Source organism: Xyrauchen texanus, chromosome 39 (genome assembly GCF_025860055.1).
Source record: "Xyrauchen texanus isolate HMW12.3.18 chromosome 39, RBS_HiC_50CHRs, whole genome shotgun sequence".
Taxonomy (NCBI): domain Eukaryota; kingdom Metazoa; phylum Chordata; class Actinopteri; order Cypriniformes; family Catostomidae; genus Xyrauchen; species Xyrauchen texanus.
Window position 1 is genome coordinate 3980604 of NC_068314.1, and position 23185 is coordinate 4003788.

The 23185-nt window shown below is 37.0% G+C and overlaps 2 protein-coding genes across 3 annotated transcripts in view; one reads left to right on the forward strand and one right to left on the reverse strand.

Moving 5' to 3' along the window:
- Window positions 1–3243, forward strand: part of LOC127633049 (equilibrative nucleoside transporter 1-like) — a 38726-nt gene extending 35483 nt beyond the window's left edge. For both annotated transcript variants that reach the window (XM_052111918.1, XM_052111919.1), the window contains exons 11-13: window positions 1557–1642; window positions 1915–2114; window positions 2554–3243. In XM_052111918.1, coding sequence (XP_051967878.1) covers window positions 1557–1642; window positions 1915–2114; window positions 2554–2665 — 398 coding nt within the window. In that variant the 3' untranslated portion in view covers window positions 2666–3243. The remainder of the gene's footprint in view (window positions 1–1556; window positions 1643–1914; window positions 2115–2553) is intronic.
- Window positions 3244–7513: 4270 nt separating this feature from the next.
- LOC127633048 (CSC1-like protein 2) overlaps window positions 7514–23185 on the reverse strand; it is a 69695-nt gene continuing 54023 nt past the window's right edge. The window contains exons 19-24 of the mRNA XM_052111917.1: window positions 22323–22485; window positions 21038–21143; window positions 15280–15447; window positions 13258–13373; window positions 13054–13131; window positions 7514–12958 (exon numbers count right to left, since the gene is read on the reverse strand). Coding sequence (XP_051967877.1) covers window positions 12776–12958; window positions 13054–13131; window positions 13258–13373; window positions 15280–15447; window positions 21038–21143; window positions 22323–22485 — 814 coding nt within the window. The 3' untranslated portion in view covers window positions 7514–12775. The remainder of the gene's footprint in view (window positions 12959–13053; window positions 13132–13257; window positions 13374–15279; window positions 15448–21037; window positions 21144–22322; window positions 22486–23185) is intronic.

Here is a 23185-nt window from a genome sequence, read left to right on the forward strand (position 1 = left end):
CTTCAGCATTCTGCGGCAGATGCCGGAGATAAAAGTAGTAGTCATAGACCGATAGGTTGGCCAGGCCGATATTGACACATTTTGTGATTATCTGTCGATAACGGTGTTTGCTTGGCAGCTTAACAGAAGTGTTAACTTTCCCTTGTAACAGTTCCAAAATCGACCTAAAGGTTCGTCAATGGAAAGGATTGTTTGTTCAAGTTTAAGCAAAATTGAATGAATATAGTGTAAAATAAGTGTTCATTTCAATTTTGAAATTGTGAACGTCTGCTTTGCTGTTGTTAAATTGTATTATGTACAGTATATCGGCTACCGGTTATCCTGCTTGCTAGATATCGTATCGGCCATTAAAAAACCCATATTGGTCGACTACTAATTAGTAGCCGATCATTTTGATGACAAGCTTTGTGTCTGGAATTTCAAAATAACCATAGCAACATTTCAGACTCATTTGTAATGATACTGATCATATTCTCTGAGCGAATTATGTATTTACATGACTTTTTTGATGCGGATGTACAGTACATTCCTCTATATAATCTTAAGGAATATATTTGATAAGTGTTTTCATCGTAATCTTTTTACAGAGTAAAACATGTATCCACCTCAAGCGAGCATCTATGTTTTTTATGAAAATTTCGAAAACTTTATTCGCATTTTGAGGTTTCCATTCAGAAATGTTTATGTGATATCCTAAAAGTCGGTGGATTGAAACTCAACAATGACACAAGTGAAAGTTGTGATAAGACTGTATCCATTTACATAAATGTGGTTTGTCTTTAAAATTCAATTTTTAGGATCTGAAACCACTCATTCGCTATTCATAGCAAAAAAACTAAAACAAATAATAATTCTGATCTGACATTTCACATTGCGTTTACATGCACACCAATATTATAACTACCTAAAATCAGGTTCTTGAAAAAAAAATCTGACAATGCAAGAAAACCACGTTTAAATGAGATAAGTATTCATGGGATAATTCTCTGGTTTTGATGTCAAAACTTAAAACATTAATGCATGCAACACTTGTGCACATTGGATAAGCCGGCAAGACAACGGCAAAGGTGTTTACATGCAATCCATAATTGGCAAAAATCAATGTGTGCCGATTGTTTTTTGCTTAATCCGTTGACCAAACCCTGATAAAAGAAATTTAATGCGCCGTTTAATGCGTTTACATGACCACACACACGTTGTCGGCTTTTTAAGCATAATCAATGTAAGATCGTGCATGTAAACACGCTCGAATGTTGGAACAAACCTCACTTCAAATCAGATCTGAGTGCTTTTACACTGAAACACATGAACAAAAATCAGATTTGAATCAGATTTCAGACTACATATGGATATCGTTTGGATCGGTTTTGTAAACAATCATTTTAGCATGTTTACTCTATAGAAAACTGAATGAATTAAAGTCAGATATGCCAAAAATTGCATTTTTACTGCCTGTCTTAAAGCCTACATGTATCGCAAAAAATTGTTCAAAATTTTTTGTTAAAATGTGTATAATGCACATTTATATTACATGTCTAGCTTCTCTCTCTCTTTAGAAAAGTATTTCACACCTGTGTCTTGTTTCCTGTTCTTCAACGTTTTTGACTGGGCGGGCCGCAGTCTCACCGCAGTGTGTATGTGGGTAAGACACATTCATTCACCATTTAAATGGTTTTGTCCAGTAGTCTCATCTGCAGATGTCAGATAAATTGGCCCCAAAAATTATTATGGACACTTTAGTCACACTTAAAAGTTTTATTTTTAATTTTCTCTGAAAAGTGTGCTTGTTCTATCTTTCTTTAAAATAAAAGCCACATGGTTTGATATTTTGTTATCTCATGCAATGACATTCAGACATTTTTAAGTGTGCGTTGCCCAAATACTTATCCTCTTTTTGTATTCTCTCTCTTCTAGCCCGGTAAAGACAGCAAACTGCTCCCCGGTCTGTTATTGGCCCGTGTGATATTTGTTCCTCTGTTTATGCTGTGTAATGTTCAACCGCGGTCAAATCTGCCCGTCTACTTCACGCACGATGGCTGGTTCATCACATTCATGATTCTCTTCGCCTTTTCCAATGGATATCTGGCCAGCCTCTGCATGTGCTTTGGACCCAAGTGAGTATCACCTAAAGATTGGTCATGATGGTTGACTAGTCCAAAAACCAACTAGTCGATTACTGGGGTAGACTTTTTTTATTTAGAATCTTTTCCCATTTAGTTTCGATATCATGGCAGTGGGATGGTCAATGCTTAGCTGTTTACGTGCACTTTGTTGGCAGCAATTGGCCTCTTTAAGATCTACCTAAAAAACTTCATCCAAAAATTCAGCTATTAGAATAGGATGGCTTCAACAGAAGTATCATTTATTACCAACCTCAGAGGTCATGATAGGTCAGTCATTAAAGGTTTTTAAGTTATCATTAAAAATCAATCCGTCAATGGAGGAAATAGATGCATTTTTACTTTTTGGGGCTCGATTACCAAAATATGTAAGAATGTTTTTCCATTAAACTCACTCAACTCACTTGTTTTATCTTTTTTCTTCTGTTCCCAGGAAAGTAGATCCGAGCGAGGCGGAAACAGCTGGAACGATCATGGCCTTCTTCCTGTCACTCGGCCTTGCTCTCGGAGCATCTCTCTCGTTTCTGTTCCGTGGGCTCGTCTGAAGTCACTGTGGACGCCACACATATCCTCCACAAAAACAGACTGTGAATGAATTTATAGAGCATTACAGCTGCTCTCCTCGGCTGTTTGACTCACAGATGTTGCCAGGCCACAGAAAATTCAGCATAACCATCCGCAGATTTCTGCAGAATTCTAACATTTGGCATTTTCAAAGTTCTATACATTTAGTCATTTAATAATTTGGCTAATTTGATAATGCTTTCAGCTATTAAAAAAAAAAAAGTGTAGGACTCTCAGAAAAATGAGTAATGTCCCATATAGTAACAACATGGGATGAGACAATCCTTTTGAAGCACATTTTTTGTCAAAAATGAAACCTTTGTGTCCATATACTGCCTTAAATTTAAAGTATTTTAGTTTTTTTTTTTGAATTGGTAGTATTATTATAATCATGTTTAAAAATTCTTGTTTTAGCACCCATTAACATTTTTAAATTGATTGTACATTGGTATTACAGCTGCATTGAAAATATATTTAAAACATGACTTCCATTACAATACACGCAAATAAGATAATGCTTTTGTTTATTTTTTCTTTATATGAGTTTATGTAAAGAAAATATGCCATGTGATATTTCAGTTTTTTCTTTTTAATAAATTTACAAAGTTATCAAAAAAACATTTTTTTGCTTTATCATTTTGGTGTATGGAGTGTATATTGATTTAAAAAAAAAAAAAAAAAAGACAGGTTGCAACAACAAAATGTGAACATTTATGAATGCATTAATATGCAAAAAAGTCATTACTCATGGAAATCCCATTCTTGATGTCAAAAATGGAATTTCCACTACTAAAAGAATAGTAACTAATATCGGTTTAGTAAATGTATTTTCACTTGTTAAATTTTAATTATCTGTCATTCACCTCTTTAAAAAGCAATTACAGATATCTATAATTAATTTCTTACAAGATGGATAGTTTGATATGCAAGGACTACTTGCTAGTAGATATGATTTTATTTATATCAATTATTACACTGTTACTAAAACAAAATGACCATTCCTGATATAAACAATTAAATTACAACAAGTACAAATCTATTTTTTTTTGCATCTGTAATTTAGTTTTCATTAGTGACTATGTTAATTCCAGATATGTAATGTTATTGTAATTAGTAAGAAAGTCTTTTAAAATACATATAATCACTTTTCCATTTATTGGCATCTAAAATACATTTTCAATATCAGAAATTTGCAAATTTACTAGTTGATAGAAGGAATGGATGGATCGTACCAGTAACAATGGAGTAATTGATATATATATATATATCTCTCTCACAAAAGTGAGTACACCCCTCACATTTATGTAAATATTTGATTATATCTTTTCATGTGACAACACTGAAGAAATGACACTTTGTTACAATGTAAAGTAGTGAGTGTACAGCTTGTATAACAGTGTAAATTTGCTGTCCCTTCAAAATAACTCAACACACAGCCATTAATGTCTAAACCGCTGGCAACAAAAGGGAGTACACCCCTAAGTGAAAATGTCTAAATTGGATCCAAATTGTCAATATTTTGTGTGGCCACCATTTTCCAGCACTGCTTTAACCCTTTTGGGCATGCAGTTCACCAGATCTTCACAGGTTGCCACTGGAGTCCTCTTCCACTCCTCCATGATGACATGATGGAGCTGCTGGATGTTAGAGACTTTGTGCTCCTCCACCTTCCATTTGAGGATGCCCCACAGATGCTCAATAGGGTTTAGGTCTGGAGACATGCTTGGCCAGTCCATCACCTTCACCCTCAGCTTCTTTAGCAAGGCAGTGGTCATCTTGGAGGTGTGTTTGGGGTCGTTATCATGCTGGAATACTGCTCTGCGGCCCAGTCTCCAAAGGGAGGGGATCATGCTCTGCTTCAGTAGGTCACAGTACATGTTGGCATTCATGGTTCCCTCAATGAACTGTAGCTCCCCAGTGCCGGCAGCACTCATGCAGCCCCAGACCATGACACTCCCACCACCATGCTTGACTGTAGGCAAGACACACTTGTCTTTGTACTCCTCACCTGGTTGCCGCCACACACGCTTGACACTATCTGAACCAAATAAGTTTATCTTGGTCTCATCAGACCACAGGACATGGTTCCAGTAATTCAGCTTGTCTTCACCAAACTGTTTGTGAGCTTTCTTTTTTGCATCATCTTTAGAAGAGGCTTCCTTCTTGGACGACAGCCATGCAGACCAATTTGATGCAGTGTGCGGCGTATGGTCTGAGCACTGACAGGCTGACCCCCCCCCCCACCCCACCCCCACCCTTTCAACCTCTGCAGCAATGCTGGCACCACTCATACATCAATTTCCCAAAGACAACCTCTGGATATGATGCTGAGCATGTGCACTCAACTTCTTTGGTCGACCATGGCGAGGCCTGTTCTGAGTGGAACCTGTCCTGTTAAACCGCTATGTGGTCTTGGCCACAGTGCTGCAGCTCAGTGTCAGGGTCTTGGCAATCTTCTTATAGCCTAGGCCAACTTTATGTAGAGCAACAACTCTCCTCAGAGAGTTCTTTGCCATGAGGTGCCATGTTGAACTTCCAGTGACCAGTATGAGGGAGTGTGAGAGCGATGACACCAAATTTAACACACCTGCTCCCCATTCACACCTGAGACCTTGTAACACTAACGAGTCACGTCACCTGGGAGGGAAAATGGCTAATTGGGCCGAATTTGGACATTTTCACTTAGGGGTGTACTCACTATTGTTGCCAGCGGTTTAGACATTAATGGCTGTGTTGAGTTATTTTGAGGGGACAGCAAATTTACACTGTTATACAAGCTTTACACTCACTACTTTACATTGTAGCAAAGTGTCAGATATACTGTATATTAATTAATTATATATATATATATAAAATTTTTACCAGTGGTTGATATGGGCATTTGGAATTATATCTAGTAATAAATTAATTATAGACATCTGTAATTGTGTTTTGAACAGGAGTGGATGACAGATCATCATGACATCCTATAGTGAAAATGTAGTTAAACAATTGTGTTTTTACTAGTTGAAAATAAAAAAAATTTAAATCAAGAATGGGTATTTCCGAGGGCAATGATGTAATTTACATTGTGCATGACACAAGTAATTTTTCCAACAATTGTTTACACTTTAATTGACTATAATCACAATTCCAGAGTATCAGAAGTTTACATACACCAAGTTAACTGTGCCTTTAAGCAGCTTGGAAAATTCCAGAAACTTTTGTCAAGCCTTTTAACAATTAGCTTCTGATAGGAGGTGTACTGAATTGGAAGTGTACCTATGGATGTATTTTAAGGCCTACCTTCAAACTCAATGCCTCTTTGCTTGACATCATAGGAAAATCAAAATAAATCAGCTAACACCTCAGATGGAAAACCTCCACAAATCTGGTTCATCCTTGGGAGAATTTCCAAATGCCTGAAGGTACCACGTTCATCTGTACAAACAATAGTATTCAAGTATAAACATCATGGGACCATGCAGCCATCATACCGCTCAGGAAGGAGATGCATTCTGTCTCCAGAGATGAACAAAGTTTGTTTGAAATGTGCAAATAAATCCCAGAACAACAGCAAAGGACCTTGTGAAGATGCTGGAGGAAACAGGTAGACAAGTATCTATATTCACAGTAAAACAAGTCCTATATCGACATAATCTGAAAGGCTGCTCAGCAAGGAAGAAGCCACTGCTCCAAGACTGACATAAAAAAGTCAGACTACAGTTTACAAGTGCACATGGGGATAAAGATCTTACTTTTTGGAGTAATGTACTTTGGTCTAATAACATTTTTATTTTTAAGTGTATGGCCATAACGACCATCAATATATTTGGAGGAAAAAGGGTAAGGCTGGCAGCTGAAGAACACCGTCCCAACCGTCAAGCATGGGGGTGGCAGCATCATGTTGTGGGGTGCTTTGCTGCAGGAGGGACTGGTGAACTTCACAAAATAGATGGCATCATGAGGAAGGAAAATTATGTGTAGACACGTAGGACAACAAAGGTATTGGATTGGCCATCACAAAGCTCTGACCTCAATTTGTTGGCAGAACTGAACGAAGCGTGTGCGAGCTAGGATGCTTACAAACCTGACACAGTTACACCAGTTCTGTCTGGATTCCAGTAACTTATTGTGAGAAGCTTGTGGAAGGAAACCCAAAACGTTTGACCCAAGTTAAACAATTTAAAGGCAATTCTACCAAATACTAACAAAGTGTATGTAAACTTCTGACCCACTGGGAATGTGATGAAATAAATAAAAACTGAAATAAATAATTCTCTCTACTATTATTCTGACATTTCACATTTTTTAAATTAAGTAGTGATCTGAACTGACCTAAGACAGGGAATGTTTTCCATGATTAAATGTCAGGAATAGTGAAAAACTGAGTTTAAAAGTATTTGGCTAAGGTGTATGTAAACCTCTAACTAATTCTACTATTTATAATAATAATAATAATAAATCAATAGTAACGGTATTATATTTAAGCAATGTCTCACATTTTTGATGCTCTGTTATTCAGCAGTTAATTTGACAAAACGTGTCAGTCAGTGAAACTGCACAATATTTGTTGAACAAAGTGATGAATGTAAAACATCTTAGCAACTCATAATTATGCCAAAGATCATAGTATAACCCCAATCTAATTAATTATAAGGCAACAGTTTAAATAAAGTGCTCAGAGACATTGTGTGGTCTATCCTGTTTCAAAGTTACTCAAATCAAATGCATGTGGATTATAAATGACCACAAGAGAAGAGGAAGCCAATAACTAAAGCTACAGCGAACCCTTCTGGCAGTGCCAAACATTGTTTCGAGTGATTGACACATCATACAGTATGCACAGAATGAATACAATTTTTATTCACCAAGGAACTGAAAATATGACCAATGTTTCACCATAAGGATGACCTTTGGACTGAAAAATTGACAGAAAATATCACACAAGTTCTACAGAGCATGAATTCAGTTGGTAAAATTCAAAAGTCTCCTACTTACACTTTTAAAGCCATGTCAGCAGACTACAGTAAAAAAAAAAAAAAGACTATTTGTTGAAGTTGGTCTCATTTTCACCCACTCAAACATCTTGTACATCTGCATTACACCAGAAAGTTTGTACAAACATACATAATTCCTTCTTTGCATAACACGTGGTCATCTATAGCAATTTTCTCAATGCTTTTTCATTCTAAAAGACATTCTGTGTTTCAAAACTTAAATGGTTAGCGTAACGGTGGTTATAAAACAAAAGAAAAACTATCATTTTATGACATATTAAAATCCATCAAACGGCAGCATTGTTATAGCTAGCTTTGACACATCTTTAATACATAGGTATCAAATACTTCAACATTTGTTTCGCCAAACAGTTGCTCGTGCAATTTACAAAAATAACTCACCGCTCTTTACTTCACTGCCAAACTGAAGTGACATTCACTTCATTAACTCAGTAAGAAGCCGGTGAGGAGAACCCCAAAAAAGGGGGATGTACTTGTCAAACTTTCTTTATAATGTGCTCACATTCTGTCATATCGTAGAGAAACTACGTCATCAAAGTATTCCAAAATCTGGATAGACACAAGTATCTCCAGCATGCAGCTACAATTTCCAGACGGTTTAAAGTAATACATCACACATAATGAAAATTCAATCATCATTTAATCGCCCTCATCTCTACTCATTCCAAATATGTAAACCTGCAATCTGCAAAAAATAGTTTTTCTAAATTTCGCCTTTTGCTTCCCACGGAAGGAATACAGTCGTACCGAGGGCAAGTTAAGGAAAGAGAATTAAAAATTTGGGGCGAAATATTCCTTTAAAGGAATATTCCAGGTTCAATACAAGTTAAGCTCAATTGACCGTATTTGTGGTATACATTTAAAAAATTTTTTAAATCAAACTCGTCCCTCCTTTTCTTTTAAAAAAGCAAACATCAAGGTGGCAGTGAGGCACTTAGAATGGAAGTGAATAGGGTACACTTTTTGGATGGTTTAAAAAGGCAGAAATGTGACGCTTAAAATGTTATAAAATCACTTAAATTCTTCTGTCAAAACATGTGTATCATTTGAGCTGTAATGTTGTTTAAATAAAGCATTTTACAATCCTTTTAGGGTTTTATGGTTTGTTGACATGACATCATCATGGCAAGGAAGTTGTTTTATTGGCTTTAACTTTAGACAGAAAAGTTTATGAAGTAGATTTGATCACCCTAAAATCATGTTTGCACGCATAGTGTTTATGACTTGTGGCAATACTTTTGAAAAAGTGAGTATTTTAGCAGAAAAAAAATTGGCTTCCATTCACTTTCATTGTAAATGCCTCTCTGTAACCAAGATTTAAAAAAAAAATTTTAAAGAAAAAGGAGGGGCAATAATCAATATTATGCCACAAATGCTGTCGATTGAGCTTAACTTGTATTAAACCCGGAATATTCCTTTAAGTTACAAAACAGCAAATCTACATTTGACAAATGGCGACGAACCTTCCAAAACGCAGCCGCCATGACACTAACGAACAACGTAGCTACAGCTTTCATAGGTTACCTTTGTGTCATTTTCGATGTGAATTCTGGAATTTCGAAGAAAGAAAACAAGTAAAAAGGCGAGATGACAAACAAACAAAAAAAACACTGATGTAAACAATTTTTATCTATTGGAAAATAAAGAACACCTGAGGCGGTTCGATTTTTTTCTCAGTCACACTGCACGATAATAGTACCATTGTTATTTGCTTAATCCAGTTTTTCGTATATTGCATGATCCTGAAGCGAACCGGTACACATCCTCCGAAGATTCATTTTCTTTACAAGCTTTTGTAACGAGATGCTAAACGTCTTTAGTTCGAACTTTGAGAATACAGTAACACAGAAACATGTATACAAAGACTTCACACAGACCTTCATGATCAGTGCAGACCTTACTGTACTTACAGCGTTTGCATCTCAATTCGTCTCGTCACGATTATTTTTGAAATTATGAAGGGAGGTTGGGAAGCCAGGTCTGATCCCAAATCAGGCAACAAAGACACAACTTTTTCTCTGGAGTGTTAATTTCAACAACAAAAATATTTTGGCCACAGAGTGAAATTTAAGTTTGGGCTGCTAAACAAATGTACAGTTTAAGGGTTAGTTCATACAAAAACGTTCAATTCTGAAATTATTTCCTCACCCACATTTCATTAGGATGTTAGAGTAAAAAAAATAATGACAGAATTTTCTTTATTGTTTGAACCATTCCTTTAAACGAATAGCAAGTGAGAAACCATAGCAAAATAGTTACACAACATGTGTTGAATCATTTTCTTCAATTTTCTGGGTGAGAATCAATGTGGTTATCGTTTCTTTCACTATTGGTCTACCTCACCACATCATTAGAGAAAATTGCTCAGTCATTCCTAACAAAATGCATTTTCAAGACTTTTGTGGCTTAGAGAATTAATATTTCTAGTCCAAATATTTACTAAAAACTTTCTACTCTTGATTTCTCCCACAAAGTCTTGAACAAACAAACAGGCAGGCACAAGGCGAAAAATTTCAATCAGGGAACACTCAATGTCATTTTTTGCATGACTTCCTTTGTGTCATTTTTATATTCTCAAAAAACTACAAGGGTGCAGGACAACATTATATCTAAACAAGTGTTTGCCAGGTCAAGGGGTTTCATTTGATTCCATTCCCATGCGTATTTTATCTTATTGGGTTGCAGTGGCAAATTAGCCATCATTCAAATCCGCCACTGCGCAATTGTCGGTACTGTATCTAGTCAGTGACCCAATAGAAGTAGCTAGGTCAAGTTATGCATTGAGAGTGATTCTACTTGCTATAAGGACAAAAATTTTAGTATTCCATTGCAGGCTTACAAACACATCCATTAAGGTCATAAAGGCAAATCAAAGTAAGAATACCATGAACAAAAATGTAAGAAAAGGTTCACTCAATATCAACAAAAAACAGTGGTATTATATCCAGTGAATTATCCAGAAATGAACAAACAAACTTCACACCAGAGTCTCTAGAAATACTGTACATTATTTAGTTCATTTCAGAGTGCGACTAAAGAATTCAAGGACACCTGACGTTCCGTTGTCACGAGAATTCCGTCCAAGTTCCCATGGCGACAACAGAACGATTGCGGCGAGTGTGAAAGTTAGTACGTAGTCTCTTTCTTTCAGTATGATTAGTGTTCTGGCAGAATACTGTACAGGGAAAGCAGTTTGGGAAGTCTACATGGCAAAGCCAACAAGTTGCGATTTCGAGACCAATTCTAAAATGAAGATACTTCAAGACATTTTATGCGTCTGTCATTATTATTTTCTCTACGGATGCCACTATTGCACATTTCCTTTGGAATGCCAGATTTATACGAAAACCATTTGTTTGGGCGAAGAATAACAAAAAGCAAGCACGCAAACAATGCCAGTTCTGCAGCATTGTCGACTAGGAAAACTATCGCTGATAAGGCGAACAAGTGGGATGCTTGGAGCTTTCGTATCAAGAAAGAATGCGGTGGTCAAAATTGTATTGTACGCGAAGCCTTTCTTGCTATTCTTCCATTTAAAATTTTCCGTGAGTGTTCCATCAGTTTTTTTTTTCTTCTTCTAAGGCTTATGGGCGTCTGAGACAAACTCAATAAAATATTTACTGAATTTTTAATGGGAAATCACCAAATGGTGTCCAATTGTGTCGGGAGTTTTGCGTAGATAACATTGACGAGGTTATGCCATGATGAATTTACGTCAAGGTTCCAATCGGAGCAAATTAGTAGCAAACAGTCATTGAATTGCACAAAATGGGAAGTCCTGGAGTGCTTTCCATATTTTTCATTGGTAGTCAAGACTTGTTCCAGGAGTTTTGCGAAGAAGTCATCGACAACGTTGCGGCATGCCACATTAATGTTAAAGTTCTAATCAGAGTTATGGCAACTTTTTGTAAATAGTCATTGATTTGCACGAAAGGGGATATCCAAGAATGTTCTCCAAATTTTCCAACAGGAATCAAGACTTTGTTCAAGCAGTTTTGCGTACACGACATGGACGGATTTTATGGCACGGTTCCAATCAGAAAGAGTTGCGGCAAATTTTTTGAAAATATTAATAGATATTTACAAAATAAAAATTCCATAATAATTCTCAAATGAATCTGACTTTGTTCCAAGAGTTTTGCATGGCTCACATTGACAAGATTTTGCTATGACTGAATTAGGGCAATGTTCCAATGAGTGTGATGGCATACTTTAGCAAAAGTCTTTGACTTGCACAAAATCTGAAATCCTGGAATTCTATTCCATTTTGTCCATTGGGAGTCAAGACTTGTTCCAGGAGTTTTGCGTTGTTGTTATTGACACCGTTGCGGCATGCCAGATTTACGCCAAGGTTCCAATCCTTTACGGCAAATTTTCAGTAAATATTCATTGATTTTGTATGAAATGGGAACTCCAGAATGGTCTCCAGCTTTTCAAATGGGAATGAAACTGATCCAGGAGTTTTGCATAGATGGCATTGGTTGCATCATGTCGGATTTGCACCTAGGTTCCAATCAAACTTGCGTCAGGTTTTATTTTTTTTTAATATTCATTGGCTTGTATGAAATGGGAAATCCAGGGAATGTTCTCCAACTTTCCAATGAGAATCAGACTTTGTTCCAGGATTTTGCATGGCTAAAATTGACAAGTTCGCGGCATGCAGGATTCACGCCAAGGTTCAAATCAGATTTCAGGCAGATTTTTAGCGTAACATACATTAACACGTACAAAATGGGAAATCCGGAATGTTCTTCAACTTTTCCAATGGGAATCAGACTTAGTTCAAATAAATGATTTTTTCTCATTTTGGTGAGGTTTTGAAAAATCAACACTCCAAAAAGTCCTTCCATCGACCAACCTTTGTGCTTGCAGGAAAGATGAGATCAAGCGTGGTCATGCACTTGGCGTTTAAACGCGTACAACGTACATGTCTGCATGTTTAGATGTGGGCACACTGTGTTTTGGCAGACGTGGGTTTATAAGGTGCTGATATTCTGAGCCAACAAACATGTGCAGATGAAGACCTTGGAATTGGTTCTTTTTATTCTGGCATCACCCCCCCTCTCTCTCGTGCGCGCCGCAGTCCTCCACTTATTGGTGGACCTCATTGGCAATGAGACTGTCCTCTCCGGACTGGAAGTCAGCCTCGTTCAGGTTGTTTCCTGCGTTGATCATCTCCTCGTCCTGCGAGGACCCCTGACCATCATCCTCTCTGCTGCCTGCGCCCGTCTCATCTGAGATTGGGTCTTGCAGGACCTGGGCGATGTACATCTGCTGTGGGGTTTCATATTATGGAGTCATTTGTCATTGTTTAAAAAAAGGCCAGTTTGTTTAAATGAACACATAATGGAAAAGTTATATTTTATTACCTGAGATCTGTTGGAGGGTGAAGTTCTTGCAGGACGTCCATTCTCCACTCCATCGACTTCTGTGTCTTTAGTGTCGATCTGAAAAGCAGAGAGCAGTTGTGGTGAGGATTTCTGCTCTAGATCAGGTGACAGTCTACCTGAGCTACCTGTGCTGCCCGGCGGACTGTTCTAATGACATCATACCTTGAGTGGCGCAACTCGTACCTTGTAGTTGTGTGCGCTGAGGTACTTAAAGTGGCCGAAACAGACGTGCGACAGGCAGACCACGATGGTGATGATGAGCACCACAAACGTAAACATGGACGTTGGAGTCAAAAAACCTGAAGAGGATAGAAAAGAGAGGGGTACATTTAAAGACGTGCAAACTTGACAGTACATGCAATAAATGTCTATTGAGGATTGTGTCTTTCAGATGTGCAAAATAGCATGTCTCAGCAGTTTTTGGAGGTTCCCCTTGGCGTAAATATGCAATTTGAGGCGTACTTCAAACATAAAAATAAGCATTTTTGGGTGGTGTCAATGCAAAATCTATTAAAAAAAAGCTGTAAAGTCAATGCTTTAAGTAAGCGACAGAAATTAAAATAAAATGAAACAATTTGTTTGAAACAAAAGCCTATGCTATTTTCAATGGTGTTTTCAACTATTTGAATTAATGTAATTTAAAATAATTGAATTAAGTAATTCTTCATTTTAAAATTACTTAAAGGGATAGTTCACCAAAAAAATTAAATTCTCTCGTCATTTACTCGCCCTCATGCCATCCCAGATGTGTGTGACTTTCTTTCTTCTGTAGAGCACTAACAAAGATTTTTTGAAGAATATCTCAGCTCTGTAGGTCCATATAATGCAAGTGAATGCTGGTCAGAAAGTTGATGCTCCAAAAAGCACATACAGGCAGCATAAAAGCAATCCATACGACTCTAGTGCTTTAATCTATGTCTTCAGAAGCGATATAATACGTTTAGGCTGAGAACAGATCAAAATAGAATTCCTTTTTCACTATAAATCTTGACATCAGCCGTCTCCTTGGCAATCATGATTTCAAGCTTGTTTACACTTGCTATAGCGCCATTTAGCACTCTGTGCATGTGAAAAAGAAATCTGTTCTCACCCAAAATTGTTTGGATCACTTCAAAAGACACGGACTAAACCACTGGAGTCATATGGATTACTTTTATGCTGTCTTCAAAGTTTGGTCACTATTCACTTGCATTGTATGGACCTACAGAGCTGAGATATTCTTTTAAAAATCTTCATTTGTGTTCTGCAGATTAAAGTCATACATGTCTGGGATGTAAATTATGAAATAATTACCATAAAATGGTGAACCATTCCTTTCATTTTTACTTTATTTAAACATTTTAGTATTTTGTTTAGTTTTGGAACAACTGAATATATGTTTGTAAAGAAAAGAGGACAGAGACCTGAAGCATCATGAGCTGGGTTTGGTCAGAAGTTATTTAAATATTTAACAAATATAATTCATTGCAAAAAATATAAATCAATAAAAAAGAAAAATCAATAAAAACACAAATATGATATTTGTAAAAGAATGGACAGGGAAAATAAAGTTGACTTTGAAGATCTGCAGTGTGTCAAATAATGAAATAATTTTGACGGCAATAAAAGTTGCACCAATAAAAGTTAAAATGACCTCATATTTCTATGTAAACCTATTATGGACTGAAATGGGATAATTGAAAGAAAACATGTAAGTGTAGGACAGCTCAAAGCTATACTGCCACCAAAGGCAAAATGCAGTAACTACACATTTTGTCAAAACTGAGTTATAACTGAAATTGGGTCTCTTAAGCCTCATTTATATGCCACATTTATTTTCTTCTGAACAAACTAAAGCATCCTAGGTGAAAAAAAATCCTGTATTTAGTGTTCACTACATGTGCGTTTTACAATTTGTTTGTTGAAGAAAAAAATTTAAAATATATAATAAATGTCATGCCCAAACCACACCCATAATAATCAACGCTTTCCGACTAGCTGAGTTCTACTAGGTCAAGAATTTCAGAGCATAAACACTTTAGCAGATCAAAACGTCCTTGCATTTCTCATAACCTTTAGGCAAAAAAAATAAGAGCCTGAAAATTGGACTTTTAAAACACTTTTCTTATTTCATTACTAGGGTTTTGTTTTTCTGCCTTTTGCCACACACACACACACACACACACACACACACACACACACACACACACACACACACACACACACCTGTGCGCACAGTTGAGAAGAACAGCAGCCAGAACAGGCACAGGATGGGTGCGGCTACCACTTGATTGACAGCTCCAGAGTGGATCTTCTTGTCCAGTTTCGAGGGCAGGTAAGCATAGTACATGTTGTATCTGTCTACTAGGTGTTTCAGTAGCATGTACATCAGTCCTGAAAAACACACAAACACTTATTACACAACCTACAACAAAACCCGAACTAGACATGTGCCTACTTTCTGCAGAGTCTATTAATTTCTAGTTAAAAATGACATGAAATGGCATTTGCAAAACATTTGATTGTATTGTTAAAAGTAGGATGTGACATTATTGGTCATTATTACACGGCTCTCTGGAATACTTGATTCTGACTGGTCAATGGCGCCATCTAGCGGTCCAATATTTTCTCCGTAACAACAGCACATCCACGTATCAGACCATCAGGGTATATTTCAATATTTCATGTGATTTTTTTTTTTATTTGGCATGTAGTCTTGTAATAAAATACACAATAAGCTGTCAGATGTTCATCAATTAAAAATAAACATCAACAGATCTCTGACGCAAACCAAGGTTGATTTCAGCTCTTCGGCTATTTATTTATTTTCACATAATTACAAAATTTCAATGCAAATCAACGTTTCATATGCATTTATTTGTTTATTTGGCAGCTGTTCAGCAATTTCTTTCTTGTCAAATAATTACACTGTTACATGTTTCTTCAACTTTGGGCACTTTTAGGATGGTGAAGTTCAAGAAAGTACATTCATCCATTAACAATGTGACAGTGTACAGCCGTGGCCAAAAGTATTGTCAGTGATATCAATTTTGTGTTTCGCAAAGTTTTCTGATTCAGTTGTTGTGATGTTGATTCACATCGTTTCTAGATTATTGTGCAGAATGATCAGATGCATTTTAAATAATTGCAAAAAGCTTCATTGGCCAAAAAATATATACTTTACACAAAAACCCAAATTTCACTGTTTTTGTCCCTGGCACAAAATGACAACATCATTTCATTAATCATATCAGCAGCAACTGGGAAAGTGTGAACAAGTACTAGTCAGGTGAAATCACTATATCATTCTGATTGGATTATAAGAGCAGACTGATTGCTATTAAAGGAGGGAAGAAGTGCTTCCAATCATTGTGTTCTTGTTCGCAATGTTTACCTCTAAAGAAAGACGTGCAGCCATCAACACTTTGCATCAAAATGGCCTCACATGCAAGGAATTGCTGCAAAAAATATTGCACCTGAAAGAACCATTTACCGGATCATCAAGAACTTCAAGGAGAGAGGATCAACTGCAGTGAAGGCTTCAGGACGTCCCAGAGTGTCCAGCAAGTGCCAGGACTGTCTCCTCCTGAGGAGTCAGCTACAGAATCGTGTCACCACCAGTGCAGACCTTGCTCAATATTGGCAGCAGATTGGTGTGAGTGCATCTGCACGCACAGTGAGGCGAAGACTTTTGGACAATGGCCTGGTATCAAGAAGGGCAGCAAAGAAATTCTGCAGAAAATACAAGGATTGGACAGCAGAATACCGGTGCAAAGATATTTTCTCTGATGAAGCCCCCTTCCGACTGTTTGGGACATCTGGAAAATAGATAGTCCAGAGAAGAAAAGGTTATCGCTACCATGAGTCCTGTGTCGTGCCAACAGTGAAGCATCCTGAGACCATCCATGTGTGGCGTTTCTTTTCATCCAAGGGAGTGGACTCTCTCACAATTCTGCCCAAAAACACTGCCATGAATAAAGAATGGTATCAAAACGTCCTGCAAGAGCAACTTCTCCCAACAATCCAGGAGCAATTTGGTGATGACCCGTGCATTTTCCAGCATGATGGAGCACCATGTCACAAGGCAAGAGTGATAATGAAGTTGCTCAGAGAACATTACATAAAAATTTTGGATCCGTGGCCAGGCAACTCCCCGAATCTAAATCCCATGGACAAGCAGAATCCCACAAATTGTGATCAACTCCGAGCACTAATAAGGCAAGAATGGATCGCCACCAGTCAGGATTTGGCCCAGAATCTGATATCCAGAGTGAATTGCAGAGGTTATGAAGAACAAGGGTCAACACTGTAAATATTGACTCTTTGCATATATTGAATGTTTTTGCCAATAAAAGCCTTTAAAACTCATGAAATGCTTATCATTGTTTTACAGTATACCATAGAAACATGTGAAAAAATTATCTACAAATACTGAAGCATCAAACTTTGCAAAAGCCAAAATGTCACTGCCAATACTTTTGGCCACTGCTGTATGTACATGCATCACAGGAGATTTATGTCATTTTTTCCTGTAAGTTATGAAAATTTTCACCCCAGTGTAATTTGTGTTTAAAAAATTCAGTGCTGGAAATGACATTTTTAACATTTTGGAAATAAACTGGATGACTCTTTTGTATTGCGAAGACTAATTTCATAGTTAACATTATGAACTCTAAACACATATTAAATGATATTTTCACACTTATTGCATCATTTGACAAGCTTTTTCTTTTTGGTCTCATATTTCTCACATCTCAAGCGTGCTCTTCACCGACACTTTTGTCCACTTGGTTAACAAGTACACAAACTTTATTGGGCCGAAATAGTTTGGTGTGGCGGAAATGATGCTACAAATGTGGGACGGTCTTAGTTTTAGGAAAATGGATAGAAATTATTTTCACACCATAAATATTGAAATATTTTGTTTATTTCACTCTCTGTTAAGATAATAATTGGTTTTAAACATGTCATTTGTAAAACTGTAAAATAATTAGTAATTTTACAATGTATTTTCATAGTTTAATATTGAAAGTCTGGGACAAAACTAAAACAGTCACTTCTAAACATATAAGACATCTGAAATGTACCAAAAATAAATGATGAATTCCTGGTAAAAAGTTTAAATGAGACGTTCTTATGACAAGCATAATATAAAATAATTAAGAAAATCTGTTTGTTTTTAATAATAATAATAAAACTCGGGGACAGGAAAGCATCCGAAGTTAAAAGAATAAAAAAATCATGCCCTTAACTTTGAACGTATAAACCTCAAAGCTTGAGAGAATGACATAAAAGCTACAAAACTATCATTTTGATTTCGTGGGGTCTTTAAAGGAATCTTGGGACAAAAGTCTGTAGTGTATTACACTGTTCAAGTGTCTTTTTATTGTGTCTGAGATGGACATGTCTGTGTTTATAGTGTGGGCTGCTCTAGAAAGTGTAAAAATTATGTTTTCCGAGTCTGTTCCTCCGCATAACAGAACCTCATGACCCGATGAGTCATTCAGCCTCATTGCCAGCTGGGGGTGTGAGTGAGTGAGTGAGTGAGTGAGTGAGTGAGTGAGTGAGTGAGTGAGTGAGTGAGAGAACTCAGCAGCTCAGGCCTGCTGGAAAATTGGAGGGAAATTTAAAACAAAGACTAGATCCAACAATTCACAGAGGGAGAAGCAGTGAGTACAATTAAAACTGCACTAAAACAAAAACTGCACTGAACAATTTTTTTTCTTTCAACAAAAGGGCATAACATTGTTCATTTTTGGGGTTTTAAGCTAAAAATGCTAAAAAGCAAACAGCTATTCCAGACTCTGGGCATTCCTCAATAAATCAATTCAAATGAGCCAGAGAAAATGAACCAATCAGAGGAGCAGCTGCAGTCACCATATGCAGATGACCTCTCCACTCTACACAGACTGTGTGCCCATACAGTATCCCCTGATGTCAAAACTGAGTCTGCTAGAAAAATCTATAAGCAGAAACTTCTTAAAGACAATCCAGAAACTCTGTTTGCAGATTCGTTTAAAACTGGAGAAGTCTGCAACCTCATTTTCTTCTCTGATCACCCGAGTGCCTGGCATAAAGCCATAATCAGCCATTACCCCTCTGTAAAGAAAGAGGGCATCTGTAATATCTGGAAGGTCAAATTCAGAGAGCCACAGGATCCTGATAGCACAATTATAACTGTTAACATCTATAAAAATGACATAGCCATGGTACAGGGGAACCTGAAGGCATTCCAGGCTGACTAAAGTGCCATACGTGAAATGATGAACCACAAGAAAATCTTATTAGCTAAGAGTCTTTCATCTGAGCAGAATCCACAGAGCAGCACCCCAGATCTCAGCCCCTGCAGAAACTGCTGAAAATGAGCGGCACCCCTTGCCCTCCCTGTTCAAATATATACCTCTGCTCCAGGAGCACTTCACAAGGCTGGAGATGGACCTGGTGCAGCTCAGAGAAACTGTGCTCAAACAGAAGCAGCCTGTGCACTGACACATGTGCATGCCACACTAAACTCTGGCAGAACACAGAGACTGTCAGCTATTAATTAATCATAATCATTTTTATTATCTGTTTTTCTTTAATGATTTTAAATGTTTTCCCTTTTATATTGCATGATCAAATCCTAATTCAATTGTTCTAAACTATTTTATATGTTGTTGTTTTTAAAAAAAAAAAAAAGCTTTGGCAATACAAAATGTACTTTTGTCATGTCAATAAAGCAAACTGAATTGAATTGAAAGAGAGAGTGAGTTCCAGAAATAGTGTGCACACACAAAAGGACCAGTTTATTGTTTAGTCAACATCAAGCATCAATTGCGAATCGCAAGCCTATTTTATTTCCATAATGTTTTGTAACAGGCCTGATTGGAGGGGTTTCAAATGACTTTACAGTAAAATTTATTACAGTACATTTCGATGAAAAGTTACAAATACAAACATTTTAATTTCTTTTGGAATAACATGCAATAACTATTAATTTGCAATTGCTAAAAATACCACGGTTATACCCTAGTATACTATTTGAATTAACATTCATTACTATTTGAAGTCAACACAAAACAGGGTTTGCAACGCAATTTACAGTAATCCCAGATGTGTATGACAGATGTGTATCAGACATTTGAAGCTGAAAAAAGTATATAAAAGACAGCATAAAGGTAATCCATATGACTCGTGGTTTAATCCATGTCTTCAGAAGATGATAGGTGTGGGTGAGAAACAGATCAATATTTAAGTCCTTCTTCTTTTGTATTTTGGTGATTTGCATTGTTCATGCATATTGCCACCTATTGGGCAGGGAGGCTAATTTATAGTAAGAAAGGACTTCAAAATGTACATGTTTCTCACCCACACCCATCATATCCATGGATTTAACCACTGTAGTCTTAAGGATTATTTTATGCTGCATTTATGTACTTTTTGGAGCTTCAAAGTTCTGGACACCATTCACTTGCATTGTATGGACCTACAGACCAGAGATATTCTCCTAAAAATCTTTGTGTTCAGCGGAAGAAAGTCATACACATCTGGGATGGCATGAGGGTGAGTAAATGATGAGAGAATTCTAAAATGTCACCACAGACAAAATGTTTTCCCCTTTGAACTGATGATTTGTGCACAATACGTATAAGGTCAATTTTCCCCTCCCCATTTTCATCTGGTTTAGAGTGCCTGAGATATGCAAGCAGGCAGTTTACATTTATTCTAACACCCACACACAATCTCACACTAACACAATGCGTGGGCAGGTGCTCTCTGTCACTGCAGCATGCTTTTGCCATTGTTAGAAACTGCATGGGGCGCTCAAGATCCACTTTTACTTCCAAATTAGGCTTTTTCATTGTCATTGACACTACCCCCACAACCCCCCAGCTCTCTCTCAATCTCTCTCTCTCTCTCTCTCTCATTCACTTGTTCTCCTCTGCCTCTCTCTGATTGGCTGTTGCTCTGTCATTTCAGACATGGCGGGTGTGGTCTGACTCACCGAATGGAACAATGATTGGGCAGGTGATGCTGTACGTCATAACGACAGTGAAAACGCACATCATCCAGGCGTAGGCAGCTCCGAATTGAAATTCAAAAGCTTGATGCTGCAGATGCGCACACACACACACACACACACACACACACACACACACACACACACACACACACACACACACAATATAGATTTCACAAATACACACAAACTTATATAACAGTCAGGTAATAAAATAAGGCCCATTTGTGGGTGAATCTCTCGAAACCTGTCAAGAACATGTTACATTTCACTCCCAAAATAAAAAATGGAAATAAATGTAGTTATATTTATTTATTATTAAATGATTATTAATAAAGAAAATTAAGCCCACTTTAAGAACTAATCAGATTTTTCATTCTTGCATTATTTTCTTGACAATTAAGCAGAATTCCACACAATTCTCATTATTGTTCTTCAGTCGACAACAATGATTTATTATTTAAATTGTAAAACATTTAAACATCATAGTAATAATTGTTGTACTGCCTTTATGCCGATTTCAATCTAAAGGATTATTTCACCCATAAATTTATCTCATAATTTTCTCACCCTCATGTCATCCCAGATGTGTATGACTTTCTTCTGCAGAACACAAATGAAGATTTTTAGAAGAGCTCTGTAGGTCCTTACAATGCAAGTGAATGGTGACCAGAACTTTGAAGCTCCTAAAAGCACATAAAAGTAATCCATGCAACTCTAGTCGGTTTAATCCATGTTTTCAAAAGCGATCCGATTGGTGTAGGTGATCTCCACTTTTGACCAGTAGGTGGCGATATGCACAAAGAATGCGAATCGCCAAAAAACAAAAGAAGAATGGAAGTGAAAAAAAGGACTTAAATATAGATCTGTTTCTCACCCACACCTATCATATTGCTTCAGAAGACATGGATTAAACCACTGGAGTCTTGAATACTTTTATGCTGCCTTTATGTGCTTTTTGGAGCCTGAAAGTTCTGGTCACCATTCACTTGCATTGTATGGACCTGCAGAGCTGAGATATTCTTTTAAAAATCTTTGTTTGCATTCAGCAGAAGAAAGTCATACACATTTTGGATGGCATAATATCTTATTGAGAATGATGAGTATTACAAACCTGCATAACAGTAATGAGAATGTTTTTTTTGTTCGATAGCAATCAAGGACGGGCTTTATGAGATTCACCAGCATCTGGTCAAGAAGGATCAAGATAATGTAAATAATTGAAAAGGTCAGTGTGTGTGTGTGTGTGTGTGTGTGTGTCTCTTTGTACCCGCTTCACGTTGCGTCTCTCTGCGGCAGAGCGTGCCAGACACAGTCGGATCATGTACATGAGAAGACCCGGAATCCGCAGCAGGTCCATTGCATTTCCGATGAATGCAGACGCAATGACGTAATTCACAAAAAATGCTCCATTATCAGGAAGGAACACACACCTGAAATAACCAACATTATTTATTAACAATTAAATATGTTCACGTTTCATAAAACCCAATTGTAAATATATGCATTCAATTGTATTGCAACAATTGGCATAAATCAGACCTTAACTAACACTTTGCATATATTCAAATTTGGCATGTCAAGTCACGTCAGATTTGACATCTTTGACAGTAAACATCATTGGTGCAAGTGCGCCTTGGCAAGTATGAATATGCAGAAATGCATTTGAGATCTGTAGCAAAGGGGAAAGATTTTCAGTGAATAATCATTTCAATTTTGGACTGTTCTGTACACAAATCTATTGTATGGCTTTAGAAGACTTGGGATAGCACAGAAGTCATGTGGACTACTTTAATTTTATTTTAATGGTACTTTTTTAGTGTGCAACATTTGGAGCTCAACAGCTCCTGGTGAAAAAGTTGTATCATTAATGTCTGTTTTTGTTAACAGAAGATAAATATGTAGTACTGGTTTAGAACAACATTAGATTAGTAAATGAAGACAGAATTCAGATTTGTGGGTGCATTGTTTCTTTCATCTAAGTGATATGAAGCTTGGTTACTTTTCCTACATTCGCCATCAAAACACACAAAACAATTGGACTGGACGCAATAAGGTAATGTGGTGGTGTGACAAAAAAAAAAAGGACTGATCTACCCTGTTTACACCTGGCATTAAGATGAGCCTCGGGTG